The sequence below is a fragment of the Equus caballus genome, chromosome 6 (assembly GCF_041296265.1).
Source record: "Equus caballus isolate H_3958 breed thoroughbred chromosome 6, TB-T2T, whole genome shotgun sequence".
NCBI lineage: Eukaryota > Metazoa > Chordata > Mammalia > Perissodactyla > Equidae > Equus > Equus caballus.
The window spans coordinates 81,103,822-81,124,297 of NC_091689.1; the positions used below are offsets into that span (position 1 = coordinate 81,103,822).

Genomic DNA, 20,476 nt, shown 5'->3' on the forward strand with positions numbered 1-20,476 from the left:
CCAATCCTCCTCTTTTTGCTGAGGAAGATTGGCCATGAGCTAACATCTCTGCCCATCTTCCTCTATTTTATATGTGGGACGCCTGCCACAGCAAGGCTTGATAAAGCGGTGCGGAGGTCCGTGGCCCGGGATCTGAACTTGTGATCCCAGGCTGCCGAAGGGGAGCACATGAACATAACCGCTACCCACTGGGCCCGCCCCAAGAGCAGAAGTTTTTAATTTTGATGAAGTCTATTTTATCTCACTTTTGTCTTAGGGTTCATTATTTTTGTCTTATCTAAACTAACATTTCCTAAAGTCATGAATATTTTTTGTAATTATTTCTTCAATAAGTATTATGATTGGCCTAGAGATATGCTTCTGAAGGAGTCCAGTGGAGCTTTTATTGTATGAGCTCAGGTAAAATGCTTCACATTTTATCATCTTGTTTCTCTTTAAATAGGCAGGAAAACAGTTTTCGTTGTTCTTCCTATAGATCTGTTCTATCTGGTATTAGTTCCCCTTTAGCCTAAAGAACTTCCTTTGATGTTTCTTCTAGTGCATCCTAGTGATGAATGTTTTTAGTGTTTCCTTATCTATAACTGTCTTGTATTTCACACACATTTTTGATGCGTATTGTCCATGGATGCAGAATTCTGGATTGATAGTTTTAATTTTTTTCCATCCTTTTAATATAACATTCCATTGTCCTCTGGCCTCTGAGGCGTTGTTGTTCTTCTCTGTATGTAATGTGTTGTTTTTCTTAGCCTGCTGTCAAGATATTTTTTGTTTTATCTTTGGTTTTCAGTAAGTTGACTATGGTGTGTCTTGGTGTGGTTTTCCATTTGTCCTGCTGAACTTGAATTTGCAGATAGATGTTTTCCACCAAATTGGCATTTTCAACTACAGTTTTTCCAAAACTTTTTCTGTGCCATTTTCTCTCTTTTCCTTTTGAGACTCCAGTTACATGTATGTTGGACTGCTTGATGTCACTGAGATTCTGTTCATTTTTCTTCGATCTCTTTTTCTTCTTGGGATTGGGTAATTTCTGTGGATTTGGATTCATCTTCAAGCTGTGTTCTGGAATTTCCGTTTTTACAAATAGTTTCCCTCTCTCTGCTGAGATTTCCCCTTTTGTTCAGTTCTTTAAGAACATAATTTCCTTTTTATCCATGACATATTTATGATAGCTGGATTAAATCTTTGTCTACTGCTTCCAGTGCCTGGATCGTCTTGAAATCTGTTTTTTTCCCTCTTCTCCCCAAAGTCTCCCAGTACATAATTGTATATTCTAGTTGTAGGTCCTTCTAGTTCTGCTGTGTGGGACACTGCTTCAGCATGGCTTGATGAGCAGTGCCAGGTTTGTGCCCGGGATCCAAACTGGTGAAACCCTGGGCCACCAAAGCGGAGTGTGCTAACTTAACCATTCAGCCATGGGGCTAGCCCCTGGAATCAGTTTCTTTGGGCTACCATTTTTTCTTTTCTTTTTTTTTGAGGAAGATTAGCCCTGAGCTAGCATCTGCCACCAATCCTCCTCTTTTTGCTGAGGAAGACTGGCCCTGAGCTAACATCTGTACCCATCTTACTCTACTTTATATGTAGGATGCCTACCTCAGCATGGTTTGCCAAGCGGTGCCATGTCCGCACCTGGGATCCGAACTGTCAAATCCTGGGCCTCTGAAGCAGAACGTGCAAACTTAACTGCTGTGCCACTGGGCCAGCCCCTTGGGCTGCCATTTTCTTGATTAATGGACCACATTTAAAAAATAGGGCTGACCCAGTGGTGCAGCGGTTAAGTTTGCATGTTCCACTTCTCAGCGGCCTGGGGTTCACCAGTTCTGATCCTGGGTGCGGACATGGCACCGCTTGGCCACGCCATGCTGTGGTAGGCGTCCCACATATAAAGTAGAGGAAGATGGGTTATGCATGTTAGCTCAGGGCCAGGCTTCCTCAGCAAAAAGAGGAAGACTGACAGTAGTTAGCTCAGGGCTAATCTTCCTCAATAAATAAATAAATAAATAAATAAGTAAATAAATGAAAATAGTTATTTACTTGGTTTGAGTTTCTTATGGAATATTTAAGATTAAAAGTAAGCTGTAGTCTATAACATTACTTTAGTATAAGCAATAGCTGTAATTATTTTTTTAGGTCAGGTTAAAGTCAATTTGATATTTTAAGGAGTTTTCATGATTGGCCATTATTGATTTTTTAATTATTCGATTGGTTAAAATTTGAGGGGAGGACATTCCTGGCCTATATCTGTAAGGATCATAAAACACACCTTTCACTCATTTATTAAAGTTGTAATTTTATGCTTTAACATGTGTTCATTTGATATTCTCAACAACTTGATGAGGCTTATGATTCCTAATCTAACCTCTCATATCTTTATATTATAGCTTTATTATACAGGTCAGCAAACTTTTTCTTTTAAGGACCAGATAACGAATGTTACAGACTCTGCTGGTCGTGTAATTTGTTGCAGCTCCTTAACTCTGCCATTATAGTGCAAAAGCAACCATAGTCAGTACATAAACAAGTGGTCTGATTTATTTTACTAAGTTTTAGAGCATTTCTTTCTTGCCTTTTTCTTTTTAACTTAGTACAAGAAATTTCAAACATATATTAAAGTGGAGAAAATAGTATAATGAATCACTGTGTACCTGTTACTCAGTTTTAACAATTAATAGAGCATGGCCAGTCTTGTTTCATCTATATTCCCACCCAGTTTTCTATGCCTCCAATTATTTTGAAACAAATTTGAAACTTAATTTTATCTGTAAATAAATTAGTAACAGTAGCTCTAAAAGATAAGGATTTTTTTTTTTTTTTTTAAGATTGGCCCCTGAGCTAACATCTGTTGCCAATCTTCTTTTTGTTTCTTCTTCTTTTCCCCAAAGTCCCCCCAGTACGTAGTTGTATATTGTAGCTGTAGATCCTTCTGGTTGTGCCGTGTGGGACACCGCCTCAGCATGGTCTGATGAGTGGTGCCATGTCTGCACCCAGGATCCAAACCGGTGAAACCCTGGGCCGCCAAAGCAGAGCGTGTGAACTTAACCACTCAGCCACGGGGCTGGCACTCCTCCCCCCACTTTCGTTTTTTTTTTTTTTAAAGATACGGATTTTTAAAAAATGAACAATAATTTCTTGAACAGCAGTTGCTGTTCACATTTTCCTGGTTTCCAGTTTTTTTCTTTTTTTAAATCTGTAGTTTTATCCTTTACCTCTATTTTTTGGAATATGTTGAAATAACCATGTTATTTGTCTTACAGAGTTTCTCAGGGTATACATTTCGCTTAAGCTGTATTCTCTTTTTGTGTGTTAAGATACATATGCATAAAATTTACCATCTTAACCATTTTTCAGTGTACAGTGCAGCCATATTAAATGCAGTCACGTTGTTATGCAGCCATCACCACCGTCCATCCCCATGTCTCTTTTCATCTTGTAAAACTAAAACTGTAACCTATTAAAAATAACTCCCCAAAAGAAAAAAAAAAACCTCCCTGTTCTCCCCTCTCCCCAGCCCCTCACAACCACCATTATGCTTTCTGTCTTCATGATTTTTGACTACTTTAATTATCTCATATAAATGGAATCATACAGTATTTGTCTCTGTGACTGGCATATTTCAGTTAACATAGTGTCTTCAAAGTTCACCCATATAACATACTGCAGTTTCCTTCCTTTTTAAGGCTGAATAATATTCCACTGTATGTGTACACCACGATTTGCTTATCCGTTCCCCTGACAAGGGACACTTGGTTGCTTCCACATTTTAGCTATTGTGAATAGTGCTGCTATGGACATGGGTGTACAGATATCTCTTTAAGACCTTGCTTTCACTTCTTTTGGATATATAACCAGGAGTGGAATTGCTGGGTCATTAATTCTATTTGTAATTTTTTGAGGAACCTTTATGCAGTTTTCCACAGTGGCTGTTCCATTTTACATTTCCACCAACAGCACACAAGGTTCTAATTTCTCCACATCCTCAGTAACACTCACTGTTTCTTTTTTTCTTTTTATGGTAGCCATCATAATGGATGTGAAGTGGTGTCTCATTGTAGTTTTAATTTGTATTTCCCTAATGATGAGTCATGTTGAGCATCTTTTCGTGTGCGTATTGGCCATTCGTGTATCTTCTTGGGAGAAGTGTCTATTCAGGTCTTTTGCACATTTTTTAATTGGCTAGTTATATTCTTGAGTATAGTTTAACATGATCCCCTGTATTTCATGCAAGTTGGTAGCTAGATCTAGAGGCTTGATTAGAATCAGATTTCATTTAGGAGCAGCCAGAACAAAATCATGTATGTCGCTGTGTCTCTTTTTATGGTAGCTGCTACTGATCATTGATTCCATCTATTAATTCATTAAGGATTGCAAAATGTTGCAATTTCTTTTTTCTTTTTTTTTTAGATTGGCACCTGAGCTAACAACTGTTGCTAATCTTCTTTTTTTTTTTTTTTTTCAATTTTTTTCTCCTCAAATCCCCCAAGTACATAGTTGTATATTTTAGTTGTGGGTCCTTCTAGTTGTGGCATGTGGGATGCCACCTCAACATGGCCTTAATGAGCAGTGCCATGTCTGCATCCAGGATTCGAACCGGTGAAACCCTGGGCCGCCAAAGCAGAGCACGTGTACTTAACCACTCAGCCACAAGGCTGGCCCCACAATGTTGCTATTTCTTTGCTATCTTTTTTCCGTTTATTAGTTGAAACACTTGTATAAAGAGAAGTTTGCCCTAATCTTTATTACCATGAGGTACAGCTCATATATGAAATGCATGATAAATGCTTGGTTCTAGCTTTTATTACCAGTTTTTGGAAATAATGTGTTGGTTCCCTAGCAACCTTCACAAATGACCATTCAGATGTTTTTTGAGTATTGAAACATATTTGGTGTGTTTATTGTCCTTATTGGTGAGGTATGGCCTCTTTGAGTTGACTCAAGAGTCCTTTTGTCATAGCCCTACTAATTTTCAGTGGTTTCCTCGCTCTCTAGTATGACAAGATGTTCCAGGCTCTTGTACAAAGAGACCTGAGGTCAGCCAAGTCTCCAGAGTCTCCATGTTACTTTTATGGGGAAATGATGTTTTGCAGTCCACTGGCTAGGCACAAGGAGTGCTTGTGGCTACTGGTTTGGTCGTCGTTTCTAAGCCTTTCAGTGGACAGAGCTATGAAATACATGGTTTGTCTTTTTTTAAGAAAAAAGTATGAGTTTATACTGGATGCTTCCAATTTAAATTCAAGCTAAATGGATTTTAATCCTTTGGTCTCACATCTATGTCTCTTTCCTCCCTTGTGAAAATCTTGAATCTCAGTGACCCAATATAATTACTGAATTGCTTTGTCCCACAGTCACACACAAAAGTATCAGAATGACAATCTCAGTAGCAATATAGTTCTGAAAAAAAATTAAGAAATTTTTTTTGCCATACTTTGCCTTGTGGTTTATTCCTAAGGAACATTCATAACAGTTTATTTTTTTATGATTCAAAGTCACTTAGGATTTCTCTGTGTTATATTACTAGTTGGATGCACATTTAGGTTCGTTTTGCTTTTAACTTTTACAAACTGATTTTTTAAATTTTATTTTCAGTATGTGCTTGATTTAAAAGTACAATATCTAAAACACAGTATATTAAATACATGTTTACATGTACATATATATGTATGCAAGTATATCTTCATATCCCCATCTAACTTAGTTGAGCAATAGTACTATACATACTCTTCTCCTCCTTGCCTTGTGTTTTTTTTCCTTTTTTATTAAACAGTAGTATATTCTGGAAATCACTGCACAATAGTATTTAGAGGAATTCCTCAGTTCTTTTTACATCTACATGATACTCCGTTATGTGGCTGTACCATGATGTAGTCAGCCATGGATGGACTATTTTTTGGACTATTGGGGTGTTTCGTGTGTGTGTTGAGCTCCCCACCCCACTCCCCCACCCCCCATTACAATAGTGTCAGTGAATAGCCATGTGTATCCTTTCTTTTAAACCTGTTTTTTGGTTAGTGTATATTTGGGAAAGATTCCTAGAAGTGGGATTGACAAGAGTATGGTAAATGCATATGTGATTTTGGAAGACATGGCTAAATTTCCCTTTGTAAGTGTTGTGCTATTTGCATGTCCATCATCAATGTATCAGAGTGCCCACTTTGCCACAGCCTTATCTATAGAGCATGTTGTCAAAACTTTGGACTTTTGCCAGTCTTATAAGTGAGAAATATTAATTCAATTTTAATTAAATTTTCTAAAGAGCAAGCTTTAGCATCTTTTCATATGTTTAAAAGCTATTTACCTTTTTTTTTCCTGTGAACTCTGTTCATTTCTCTAACAAATTTCTATATAGGATTGTTGGGTTTTTTCATCTCTTTTTTAGAATTTATGTATTAGTATGATAGCTCCCTTGTCTATGATAAATTGCAGTTAGTTTTATTATTTTGACTTGTGTGGTTTTACCTTGCTCATTGTGTATTTGCCATGCAAAAGTCTTTTTAATTAATTGAAGCTATTTCAATCATTTCTTTTTCTTTTGCTCTACTGATTTTCTACGATAGGCAGAAATAATGTAGTCATGTAAAATATGTTTAAAATGTAAATTAAATATATTTGTGAAAATATGCACTTAGTCCTTTGTTATTATAACGTGTTCCTCTTCTTTCTAGGCAAGGATAAAAGCCATCAATACGTTTTTTGCTAAGAATGGTTATCGATTAATGGATTCCAGTATGTATAGTCAGCCCATTCAAACTCAAGCACAGTATGCCTCACCAGTCTTTATGCAGCCTGTATATAATCCTCACCAACAGTACTCGGTTTATAGTATTATGCCTCAGTCTTGGTCTCCAAATCCTGCACCTTACTTTGAAACACCACTGGTAAGTGAGAGCCCAGCAGAATAATAAACTTTTTCCCTCGAACTGAAATTTGAAGACATTGGCTAGAGTAGGAGATGATTTTTTGTTCTGTTGTGTGTTGATACTGGTTACTTTCTGGCTTTTAGGTGGTGAGAAGGATATCTAACCCCTCATACCAAATATATGCATATGACTAAAGGTTGAGCTATTGGGTCCTATGATTTTATTCTTTAGATTTTGCTGAGTGAATTAAAATAAGAGCCTAGATAAATTCTAAATGATTTGAAATGTTTTTAGTTTGTGAAACTTTTTCAAAGAGAAATGTTCTTTATTAAGTAATGAACTAGTGGTTCTTCTGTAAATCAAGTGATACTTGAAGTAAGTATTGCAAAAGTGAATAAGTAAAATGTTTAAAATTATTTTTGGCTCGTAAAATAAATTGATGGTAGGTTAGTTCATCAGAGGTTTCTTATGACTTTTCATACCAGATTTTGCCTTTATCATTAATCATTTTTAAACATTAAAATTTTCTTTTAGGCTCCCTTTCCCAATGGTAGTTTTGTAAATGGCTTTAATTCACCAGGATCTTATAAAACAAATACTGCTGCTGTGAATATGGGTCGACCATTCCAAAAAAATCGGTAAGATAAAAATTGTAGCTGAAATTTATTGTAAACAATTCCTAATAGTTCTTAAAGAGTTACTGTGTTAATAGTAATGCTTATTTGCAGACTCAGTAAAAAGACTAGTTTTTTGTTTGTTTTGCAAGAAGTGTGTGAATGATTTAATCTGGAATTTGTAAACACACTTTGACCTCAGAGTTGATAGAGGCTATAAAAAGGACGTGGAACTGAAATTGTACACGATATATACTGATTATTTTAATAATAAAGAGAGTAAAAAAATATTTTATGATAACAATGTAAAACCTAGTGTCTAAATTCCATTTACTGTGTTAAATAGGTAACAATTTGGAGAATGAGAGTTTTTTTGAGGATAGAAGTATTGTTAACTGACTTAAGCAATAAAAGCTGGGAATATGAGTTATTTAAGATTTTTAAGAATTAACTTTTGAAATGGTTTCCATGAACTATAGTGTACACACAATAGACAATAGCTAACATTTATTGAGCATTTAATATCTAAAGCTGTTTTAAGGGCTTTACATGTTTTATCACAGTTAATTTTCATAATCCTCTAGATAGATGCAGTTATTTTATCTATTTAAAGACGAGGAAATTAAGATATAAAAGGTTAAATGCCATGGCTACAGGCATGTAGCAGCTAGTAGCTGGCAGAGCCAAGATTTGGCTCTCCCTACAGTGCCTACACTTAAAACACAGTGTTCTGAATAAATTATTGAGAACTCTTTAAACTGTTTGCTATCATAAAATATTGATATGTCACTTAAGTATTATTCTTTATGTAAACGTTAACTGATGATTCCAGTAATTTGATATATATTATGGCTTGACATGGAGTATGAGTAACAACGAAAAAAGGGCTCACATAGTAGATAAGATTTATTTAATAGTTTCACATATATTATTTCTTGTTTGCTTATTTTGTGAACCTCCTGGCTTTTGGAGGTTTTTTAAAATTATTTCTTTTTAGTGATTTTCTCTTTCAAGATCTTGTTCTCCCAGTTGATTCTTTCTGGCAAGGAGACCACATGCCATATGTTTTCCCAAGATGACTTTTAGGAACTTATTTCTTTTTTTTAAGGTTTTCCTGAAACATGCTTCAGTTGAGAAAGAAGCCTCAAAGTGTTAAAAAATATTCTTGGGGCTGGCCTCGTGCCCTAGTGGTTAAGTTTGATGTGTTCTGCTTTGGCAGCCCGGGTTTGGTTCCTGGGCACAGACCTACACCATTCATCAAGCCATGCTATGGCGGCAACACACATGCAAAATAAAGGAAGGTTGGCACAGATGTTAGCTCAAGTTGAATCTTCCTTTGTTAAAAAATATATATACTCTTCTCAGTGGATTCTGGAAGTATTCATATGTACCACCCTCTAATAGTCACAATTTTTGTACTCACTTTAACTGACACAATTGATTAAAGCATTTGAAGATCATTTTTAAATGTTAGGAAAAGTTTACTATATATACACATTTTTATTGCTTTATGAAGTTTCAAATGAGATCTCTTTATATTGTAAGAATGGAGGATTTTTTATAAACAAAAGGTAATTTCTGCTCTTGTAGATGACTCTTAGTTTGATAATAGAGTAACAATTAATTGCAAAATTCAAGTATTGCTCAAACACATGAGTAAAAGTACAGTGAGCCTTAATACACACATATCCGCTAATCCCCATCCTGTTCAAAAAAGATTATTTAATTTCCATGAGCACATGGGGGCAATGATGTTTAAATCTGGAAAGAACTTTGTTATGATACAATTTTAACTCATTTTACAGATAAAGTGAAAGCTGAAGAGGAAAAATATCTTGCTAGGGTTACATGGCTAGTTATTATCAGCAGACCTGAGATTAGTACATTTCCTTTTCCTCTACCATAGCTGGAAGTTTTTCTTAAAAATAATTCAATTAGAGTAAATGACAATTTACAAACTTTCTTTATGAAGAGATACAGATTTCTCATGATTAGAAATAGTACCTTTGGGCCTGCCCCGTGGCGCAGGGGTTAAGTTCACACGTTCCACTTTGCTGGTCTGGTTTTTGCTGGTTCAGATCCTGGGTGTGGACACAGCACCGCATGGCAAACCATGCTGTGGCAGGCATCCCACGTATAAAGTAGAGGAAGATGGGCATGGATGTTAGCTCCGGGCCAGTCTTCCTCAGCAAAAAGAGGAGCATTGGCAGCAGATGTTAGCTTAGGGCTAATCTTCCTCAAAAAAAAAAAAGAAAAAGAAAAGAAATAGTACTTTTGTGGGCCATCCCCAGTGGCCTAGTGGTTAAGCTTGGCACATTCTGCTTTGGCAGCCTGAGTTCAGTTCCTGGGAGCACACCTACACCACTAGTCTGTCAGTGGCAATGCTGTGGCAGTGGCTCGCATACAAAAACAGGAAGATTGCAATAGATGTTAGCTCAGGGAGACTCTTCCTCAGCAAAAAAAAGAGAAAAGAAATAGTACCTTTGTAAAAATATGTATCTGTTGATTTCACATTGTTTTGAAAGTGTGAATTTTGCTTTAAACGGTTAAGTGGAATAGGTATCTTGTTATGAGGTAGACCAAAACCAACTTTTAGTGACTAACTAAATGTACTAGTGTTAGCAGATGCATGACTTAAAAAATACATGAAATGGGTCATGGTATTTTATTATTACTTGTTTTTGTCTGCTGTGCTTTCTTGGTGAAATTGCAACAAGAAAGCCAAGAATGACAGTCAAATCATCTTTGCTTTATAAGGAGGTATACCTATGGTTTTGAAGATACAGGGCAGTTGTATAATTTTGCTTGTTATTCAAAACCACTCGTGTACAATTCTATTCTATATATTTGACCAATACAGATTGTTGTTAACTTTTAGTTACAGAAATAATACATGAATACTTTCTTCTTATAAAAATGCAAATATTATGAATGAAACTAAAGAGCTTTTTGACTACCAACCCAAATCCCTGTTTCCTTCTTGCTTCTAAGAAGTGACCGGTGCCAGAGCTTTATTTTTAAGTTATTAGTCAAGGAGAAAGTAACTTTTAGAGAGCCCTTTTGCAGTTTATTATATTAACCTTGTAACAGCCCAATGATGATCACTAGACCTACTAAGAGAGAATAGGACTAACTTTCAGAAGTCTGGGCATTTTTCTATCTTTCATATTTTGTCTTTCTGTCACTTTACTTCTTCCTTTCTGTCTTTTATCACTTATTTCTTTCATCATTCTTTTGTTCTTTTGCCTGGACTGAGATTGTTAAGTCCCTCTCAGTGAAAGGTTAAGATTATGAGATCTGAGGGCTGTTTAAATCTAATAACTTGTCTGTTAGGTGTATTGAAATGTAATGAGAAAATTTAGGTGAATGGTATCTTCTGAACAGATACGTAAACAGCGTATCTTTCTCATGAGGTTGTTTTCAGATGTGATGGATAACATAAATATTTTGAAAATTATTTCATGTTAGTTGACATACTCTAATTTTCATTGCTGTTAAAAATCTACGTTGTGACTAAAGTAATTATCTGGAAAAGTATCATCTTATATGAAACTCAGCCCAGTGTTATAGCCTGATTTTTATCTTTAAAAGTTTTCATAATAGTAACAATTTTTTATGTTCTGTAAAGAGTAAAGTAGGATTGGGGCTGGCCCCGTGGCCGAGTGGTTAAGTTCGCGCGCTCTGCTGCAGGCGGCCCAGTGCTTCGTTAGTTCGAATCCTGGGCGCGGACATGGCACTGCTCATCGAACCACGCTGAGGCAGCGTCCCACATGCCACAACTAGAAGAACCCACAACGAAGAATACACAACTATGTACCGGGGGGCTTTGGGGAGAGAAAGGAAAAAAATAAAATCTTTAAAAAATAAATAAATAAAAAAAATTAAAAAAAAAAAAGAGTAAAGTAGGATAGCTGGAGCTGCTGTTGGAATTAATGTTTAGTTGTTGGGCTTATAGTTATTATGAGATTTTAACTACCTATTCAGAGAACCAAGAATTGGCAATGTGTTATTAATATTATAAATTTGTAACCATGAAAATAGACTAAAAAATAGAGTACATAAACTGCAAATGAGAGGCTAAATATAAATCTCTTCCTTCCTTGTTTAATCTTTTTAGAGCCAAGATCCTCAGTTGCTTGGGCTTACTTTAGATGTTTTCACTATTGATTAAACTGCATCCTCTGTCCTTTTCCTAAGCTTCATCTGCTTACACATTTTTGGAGAGTTGGGTGCTTATACGCATCACCCAAAATTAAAAAGCTACTTTTGTTAGAAGTGGTTTTCTGTTTTGTTTTTTTGTTTTTACCAGATTCTATACTTTAATTCATGAAGTCAAGCCAGGCTCTTAGTTGCATTACATTTTCCTAGTTTTTTGTCCCACATGTGGGTCATTGAAAAGCTAATTTCATTTAATGAGGGATGCTTAGTAAGATGCTGGGATTTTAGTATATTCCACTGTTTCTCACTCTTTTTTTATTGTCGCTTTCCTAAAGAACCTTTTTAGACTTTTTTTTCTAAGTTCCCCCTTGGAAATTTAATATGAGAGATTATTTTATATATCTCTCTATGTAATGGATGTAGACCTGTGCTTTATACATCAAATGACTAAGATTAAGATTCCACCACCAACCCCCTAAGAACCAAGTTTTACTCCCTTTGAGGGTGATGTTACCCCTTTGAAAAATGCATGGCATAGCCTCATTAATAAGCTTAAAGCCTGGCGGATTTAGATGTGTCAAGACTGCAGCTGGTGTTAAAGAAATTAACTGAAATCCTAGTTAAATTCTGTATACTGTGGTAGAACTAGCTTTATCTTCAGGAACTTGGGATCTTCTCCCAAATCTCTCCAAACAACTGTTTTTGATGTAAAAATCCTTTGCCTTTTAAAAGTAATCCATCTGGGATATGAAAGGGTTTACGTTTTTGCAACATGACTCTTTTATGTTTAACTTAATTTATGGAAAATCAGAATACAGCAGAAGGCAATTTTTAACTTGGGCTATTCAGAGTATCTGCCATTAAGAGGAAAGATTTTCTGTCTGTCTTGATTTATCCTTTCATGTATGTGATCTTATATTTCTTACAGTGTGAAGCCTCATTTTAGGTCATCAAGTGGTTCAGAACAGTCAACAGAGGGCTCTGTGTCTTTGGGGGATGGACCATTAAACAGATCTGGTTCAAGGAACTTTCCAACTGAACGGCATAACCCTACAGTAACAGGGCATCAGGAGCAAAGCTACCTTCCAAAAGAGACTCCTGCTTTGCAGATGGAACAGAATGGGGACTATGGTAGGGGCAGGTAAGGAAATAAGACAATAAATATGAGGGGGAGAAAAGGTATATGAAAATTCTTTGGTCATGTGAATATTTGAAGACCCATGATCTAGTGATTTTGTTTTAACTTAATTATTGGTGTATGGTTATGCTAAATAAATGCGTTGTTCACATAATATGAATTAGTAGTTTTTCATAATTATTGAGAAATTTAGTGTCCATTTGGATATAGCTCTGAGTCAGAGGTTTATAAAGTTATTCTGAAGTTCTTTATAGTTCCTTGAGGAAAGAATAACTTAGAAAGATTTCTAAGATCCCATCTGCATTATAGTTTCAATTTGGTGGTGGTGGTGGTGGTGGTCCTGGTAGTAGGTGAAGTTTTCTGCAGATTAGCTCAGGATCCCTTCAGAAGAATATGTATTTATCTTTTTAATAGTAATGGAGATTCAGAAAGTACAGATACTCAAAACAGAAATTCACCCATCTTTGATAGAATATATATATTTGAAGAAACTTATGAGTTGTCCCTCCCACTGTCCCCTTTTCTTGTCATTGTTAAAAGGAGAACTCTTTTCCGAGGTCGAAGACGACGAGAAGATGACAGGATGCCAGTAAGTATTTTTTACCTCCAATTATCTCTGTTGAGTTTTGGGTGTTTTTTTATGATTTACTATGGCATTGACTTGTGTTCTGTCTTTCCTTTCTGGGTTTTTGTTTTATTGCATATAGTTTTTGGCAAAGATAAATAGAGCCTGTGCTTGACCCTGAAATATCCACCACCACTCACCCTTAAAGCACACATATAGTTAGGGATTTGACCTGTGTTGGTCACTTTTTAAAAAATTACTTGAATACCTAATATAGTCACATGGTTTAAAAATCAAAAATATGAAAATATTCCTTGAAAAATTTGACTATTAATGGACATTTAAGTAGTTTCAATCTTTCGATCTTACAAACAGTACTATTCCAAACATTGCAATGATAACCTCATACAACCATCATTTGCTTTGTGTGCAATAATATCTGAAGAAGAATCCTTAGAAGTGGAATTTCTGGGTCACAGTGCAATAAGTTGTTGCCAAATAGCTTTCTTTGGGGGTTGTGCTGATTTTTCACTCCACAAACGGTAAACAAGTTCCTGTTTATCTATAACCTTTCAGAGTGTATGATTTTTTTGCTGATCTGATAGGGTATATCATTCACTTTTAAAGCTCTGTTGGATAGTATTGGAAATTGTTATACTATTTAGTAATTATTGTTTGGGGACATTTTCCTACCTGCTGCTGATTCTTACATCCACTAATCTTATAAAATCACTTATAAATAAAAAAAAATTTATAGTTCTAGACATGTTCTTATTTGAATCTTAACTTACCTAGCCTCAAATTATTCATATTTTTGTTCTTTGTGGTTTGTTCATGGTGAATATATGCCGTTTCTTAACTGGGGGCAAAAAAGGAGTCGAGGAATAAAAATGGCATAGGAAGACATGGAGGTCTTAAGAAAATCCTGCCTGGAATTTACAGCTATATTGTAAATGTGTAATGTAATGCTTATTTTACATATATAAGTAGTATACATATAGGATACTATATGTACATATAATATATCACATGCGTAAGTAGTGAAAAGGTAACTGTTTTCAAAGAATAAAACGTCTTGCAGTTTAACACAGAATAGTACTTAAGGCAAACTGCGAACCTTTTAAAACAGTGTTGTTTTTCATTTATAGCTTTCTATACCATGGGCAGCCCTGAGACTTCAGGCAACAACTTTTTTAGGACACCATTGTCATAGTCCACGTGAATCCTCAGGTGGCCCTGAACAATGCAAGAGAGGAGAGTTTAGGTTTGAGGTCTATTTAATATGTTGAAAATTTCCAGACTGAGGATTGATGGTTGGGGTGAAGAGAAAGGAGACAGGCATGCTTTCCAGTAGGAAGGGCAGGGTGGAGGTGCCATTGTACAGGAGGGAGACCTTAGCTGTGGAGATAAAATTTAGGATTTGTAAGCTTACACGTAGTAAATTAAAGTCATAAAAGTTATATGAGATCATGTAGGGGACTCTGTAGAGTGAGTGATAAAAATTAGGGCAGGATGGAACCTTGGGGAACATAGTAGCTTTGGGCCAAAAAAATGACATTATTCATTATGTTGTTTGAAGTAGTCAAGTGAAATCTGAGTGGAGATAGCTGATAGGCAAATGGATGTCTGGGTTTCAGGTAAAGGTCTGGGCTGAAAATATTTAAAGTGTACAATTCAATGATTTTTGGTGAATTTTCAGAGTTGTGCAGCCAAAAAGTAAAAAAGATTGATTTAAGTGTTGTTTGCATATAGGTAGTCATTGAAGCCGTGGATAATGAATATCACACAGGAAGAGTATGGAAAGTGAGAAGAGTAGTAACTATATAACATCAAAAAGAGTGGGCAGGGAGAGAAGAGCACACATGATTGTCAGATCTGAGAATCAAGAGATATAGATATCACAGAAGGTGAGAGAGGAATGAGCTCCCAAGGGAAAAAAGGTTTACTATGCCAAATGCTGTAGTGAGGTCAGGGGGAAAAAAGAGTCCCTCAGATTTTGCATTGTGGAACTATTGGTGACTTGTCAAAGCAGTTTTAGTGGAGTGATGAGTACAAAGGTGAGGAAGTAGAGGGAGGGGTAAAACAAGTGAGAGGCTTGTCAGGATAGGGAGAGTGGTAGGTGGAAGGGAAAGATGAGATTTTCAAGGAAGGATATTGTTCACTCTTGAGACTGTATGGAAAGAGAAAAGAAGCTGACAAATTTAGATCAGGTAGGGTTTTTTGTTTTTATTTTTGTTATGGAAGTGGGTACAGCAAATTTAAAAAGCAAAGAATAGTGGAGATTGGTTATGAGGCTTAAGGAGTGTGGCAAAGCGTGCACAAGAAACAGGAGAAGGAGCTGACTAATGATAAGTAAGATTGATAAAGACTAGTGAGAGCTCAACTGAGATGAGAAGCCAGGAATTTATAGGGGAACAATTCTGTGCGTTAGGGTGGAGTTTTGTTTGTTTCTTGCAGCTTGCGGCTTCTGTGATACAGGACTAGAGAATGAGATAGGCGTGTGACCTGTTTTATGATTTGTGTCTTTTAGAGACCCCATCCTTCAACAGCTGAAGCAAAGGCTCCAACACCAAAGTTTGACTTATTAGCCTCAAATTTTCCTCCTTTACCTGGAAGTTCATCAAGAACGCCAGGTGAACTCGTTTTGGAGAGTAGGATGTCTGATGTTGTTAAAGGTGTCTACAAAGAAAAGGTAAACATTGAAGCATCCAGTCTTTTCCCTTATGGGACCATATTTAGCCTTCGTTTTTAGGATTATTATTTAAAATTTTGTTTGCACTTCATATGCATTTCTATCATAGTTGTTATGGAATTTTCAGTATACTTTGACTATTGTAAAAAGATTTATGATAAAGCTACACAGGGTCAATAAAATGTTTCTTTGCTTTTGCATGTCTTTCTATCAGTCAGCTCAGCTTGGTAGAACTCATTGATGCAAATTGAATGGAAAGTGTCATTTCCACTTAAGTGCCTATAATTAACCAATGATGCACATGAGTTCAGTAAAGTACAGCTAGTGTAGTAAACTCAGTCTTTCAGATAATGAGAGTTGAAGTCAAAAGGTAGGGATACCCCATCCTACAATATTTTTGAGTGTAGACCTCCATCCATATGCTAAATCCTCATGCCACACAAATTTTTCTCATTTTCTACCACTTTTTTTCTAATTCAACTTTTATTTTTATTTTAATCATTCATGTACATAGTTTATGTAGGCTTATATTGAAAAATAGTAGTCCCCTGCACCCACTTTCAGCTCTAGCTTTTTCTCCTGACATTTATCCCTGTATTTCTAATTAACATGGTTATAACTGCTGTTTCTTGACTTTTCAATTTTAGATGTTGTCTGTTGACTTTCTATTCTAGAAGCTAAGGATTTAGCTCTCTTAAACCAACATACTTTTCACATCCTCCCAGTATATTGTATTTCATCATATCTAGGATACCATCAGTTATAAGGCACCCCATTATTTTAGTATTACTAAAAAAGTGAAAAGAACTGCTGGTTAGACAAGGACATGCCATCATTTGTAAGTCACATCTCAGTATTACATATTTTTTCATGACTCAGCATCATAGTGTACTATTATTTCTCCCTTCTCATACTTTCTTTGGCCTTCTGCACAGCTGTCTTCCTGGGACTTCCCTTCACCATCATCCTGGGAATTTTCCTTATTCTCCTTTGTTGCATCCCATCCTTTCCTTACTCTTGTCTTACTTTCGCCTATCAGGGTGGGTCATATCTTTCCCGAGCTTCCTGAATAAGTGGTTTTTAGTATAAATTTCTTGAGATCTTGCATTCTGAAAATGTTTTTCTGTTCTCACACTTGGATCAGTAATTCTGTAGAATTCTCTCTTAGAAATCATTTTCCCTTGAAATTTTGAAGGTATTTCGCTGTCTTCCCTTGTTTAAAAAAATTATGCAGTATTGTAGTTATTTCGTCAATTCTAAGATAGACTTTTTCCACATTTGAAAATGAGGATGTCTTATAGTTAAAAGCTATTATAGTTTAAAGGACAGTGGTTTTTTTTAGTAGTATAGTAAAGTAAGTGTGTTTTACAATTGATGGCTTCTCAAATTTGGTGAGATCTGATACACACATACATATGTTTTTAAAGAAGAATAATAAAGTGTACTTCCCCCTGTTATCTCATCCCACAATTGTGGACTATGAACATCACCAGTATCTTAGCAGTGCCATGTTTCTCCCCTCCCTATTTACGGTTCTTGCTATTCTTCTCCTTTCTCCCCCTCAGAGATAAACATTGTCGTGACTTTGCAGTAATAATTTTTTGCTTTTCTTTATAGTTTTACCTTTCTGGGCTGGGAAACTTTTTCTGTAAAGGGCCAGATAGTAAATATTTTAGACTTTGTGATCCATATGCTATTAGATTTTGTTTGTTTTTAAACCCTTTAAAAACTTACAAACCATTCTTAGCTCTTAGGCCGTAACCAGCATAAGTCACAGGCTGGATTTGGCCAGCAGGCCTTGATTTACCAACCCCTAACCTAGACAATGTATTGTTGAGTGTGCCTGGTTTTGAACACTGCATAGGTGGAATTGTACAGTGTGTATTCTTCTGTTACTTCTTTTGTTCTATATTGTTTCAAAGTTATCACTGTTGATACAGATGACTAGTTCAGTTTGCACTGTTGTATAGTATTCTAAGAATATAACATTTATTCATTCATTCTACTGTTGATGGACATTTGAGCTGTTTTTGTCTGTTTGCCATTATAAGCAGTAACTGCTATGAATGTTCAAACCTTGTGTTCATGTGAGCAAGAACATTTCTAGGTTATATACATAGTGGAATTGATGAGTGATAGAGCATGTTCTTTTAAAATTTAATTACTATTGAGGTTAAGTATCTTTTCATGTTTATTGGCCATATGAGTTTCTTCTTTTGTAAAGAGTCTTTCAGGTGTTTGGTACATTTTTTCTCTTGGGTTATCTCTTACAGATTTTTTAATGCATTTTGGATACTGATCCCTATCACTTATGTATATTACTAATAATTGTTTTCAGTTTAGTGTTTGTGGGTGAAATTTAGTTCTTAATTTTAATATGGTCATATTTATCAGTCTTCCCTTTCTGGTTTTTTCTTTTTATCTCTTGCTTAGGTAATGATCTAACTTCCAGAGATTCTTTTCAGAAACCTATGGTTCTGATTTGTGATCCTCCTGTGGCCTGTTTTTCCCTCTCTGGTGGCTCTCAGGATTTTTTATTCATCCCTGGTATTCTGTGAAGTTTCATGATGATATGTCTTGCTATGACTCCTTTTTTATTCATTGCACTGGATGCTTGGTGGACCCTTTCAATCTGGAAACTCATGTCCTTCCATGATGTAAGATTTTCCTGTGTTATCTCTTTGATAAATACTTCACCTCTTCTTTACTCTCTTTCTTGAACTCTTAATTTGATATTAGACCTTGTAGGTTGAACTTCTGATTTTCTTGTTTTGGCTTTCCTAAATTTTTTTTAACATTGGCACCTGAGCTAACATCTGTTGACAACCTTCTTTTTTCTCTTCTTCTTCTTCTCCTCCCCAGAGCCCCCAGTACATAGTCGTATATTCTAGTTGTAGGTCCTTCTGGTTGTGCTATGTAGGATGCTGCCCTGATGTGGCCCCATGAGCGGTGCCATGTCTGCGCCCAGGATCCAAACCGGCGAAACCCTGGGCCACCGAAGCAGAGCGTGCGAACCCAACCACTCGGCCATGGGGCCAGCCCCTTGGCTTTCCTAATTTTTGTCTTTGTACTTGTCTATATTTTCTACAAAGTTTTACTGAATATTACCTTTTAAACCTATTGAAATTTTTATTTCTTTAATCAATGTTAATTTCTAAAGCTCTTGTTTTTCTTTTTTTAAATTTTGGTAAAATACACATAACATAAAATTTACCATCTTAATCATTGTTAGGTGTGTACAGTTCAGTAGTGTTAAGTACATTCATATTGTTGTGCAGCCAAACTCTTCGTCTTGCAAAACTAAAATGCTGTATCCATTAAATAGCAACTCCCATTTCCCCGCTTCCCTCAGCCCCTGGCAATCACCATTCTACTTTGTCTGTATGAATTTGACTACTCTAGGTACCTCATATAAGTGGAATCATACAGTATTGTCCTTTTGTGACTTACTTATTTCACTTAGCATAATGTCCTCAAGGTTCATCTGTTGTTGTAGCATGTGTCAGTATTTCATTCCTTTCATTGCACCCTAATATTTCATTGTATGGATATAGACCACATTTTGTTTATCCGTTCACCAGTTGATGAACTTTTAGATGGTTCCTACTTTTTGGCTATTATGAATAATGCTACTATGCACATTTGTATATAAGTTTTTGTGTAGACATGTGTTTTCTCTTGGGTATATACCCAAGAGTGTATTTGCTGGGTAACTGGTTTAACTTTTTGAGGAATTGCCAGACTATTTTCCAAAGTGGCTGCACCGTTTTACATTGCTACCTTTAGTGTATGAAAGTTTCAAAATCTCCATATCATTGCTAACATTTCTTACTGCCTGTCTTATTGATTATAACCATCCTAGTGAATGTGAAGTAGATTTCATTGTAGTTTTCCCTCCTGGCTAATGATGTTGAGCATCTTCTTATGTGCTTATTGGCCATTTGTGTGTCCTCTTTGGAGAAGTGTCTTTATAATTGCAATTTTGAAATATATTTTTACTTTAAGGATAATGAAGAGTTGAGAGTTAGTTGCCCAGTGCCTGCGGAGGATGAACAGACAGACTGTTCCTCTGCGCAGCAACTCAGTATGAGTACCAGTCCTCCATGCACAGCTGAGCTCCCAGCATTAAGGTACAAGTTTCAATATAGAAGATCTTCCACATTAAAGTTATTTTTTCTTCTGATCACTTGCCCAGCTGTTTCTAAGCCTAATGTCAAACTCTTTTTTCCTTAGCATAACTCAGCAAGAAAAAGATCTAATAGAGGATTCCACTGTTCAGAAGGATGTTCCCAACCAGACAACTGTACCAGTTTCTTCTCCAAGTACTGCAAAGCCATCGAGGACAAATACTGCTTCACCGTGTAATAGTAACATAAATGCAGCTGTAGCTGTTGCCCTACAGGTAACTTAATGAATTTAGTTTATGTGAGGAAAAAAAATAATACATTAAATAATAAG

General features: G+C 36.0%; 1 protein-coding gene across 23 annotated transcripts in view; it reads left to right on the forward strand.

The window, feature by feature from the left end:
- LARP4 (La ribonucleoprotein 4) overlaps positions 1–20,476 on the forward strand; it is a 179,065-nt gene that overhangs the window by 153,025 nt on the left and 5,564 nt on the right. For all 23 annotated transcript variants that reach the window (XM_070271388.1, XM_005611172.4, XM_070271380.1 and 20 more), the window contains 7 exons: positions 6,657–6,869; positions 7,386–7,489; positions 12,552–12,764; positions 13,302–13,350; positions 15,857–16,018; positions 20,024–20,148; positions 20,252–20,420. In XM_070271388.1, the coding sequence (XP_070127489.1) occupies positions 6,657–6,869; positions 7,386–7,489; positions 12,552–12,764; positions 13,302–13,350; positions 15,857–16,018; positions 20,024–20,148; positions 20,252–20,420 (1,035 nt within the window). The remainder of the gene's footprint in view (positions 1–6,656; positions 6,870–7,385; positions 7,490–12,551; positions 12,765–13,301; positions 13,351–15,856; positions 16,019–20,023; positions 20,149–20,251; positions 20,421–20,476) is intronic.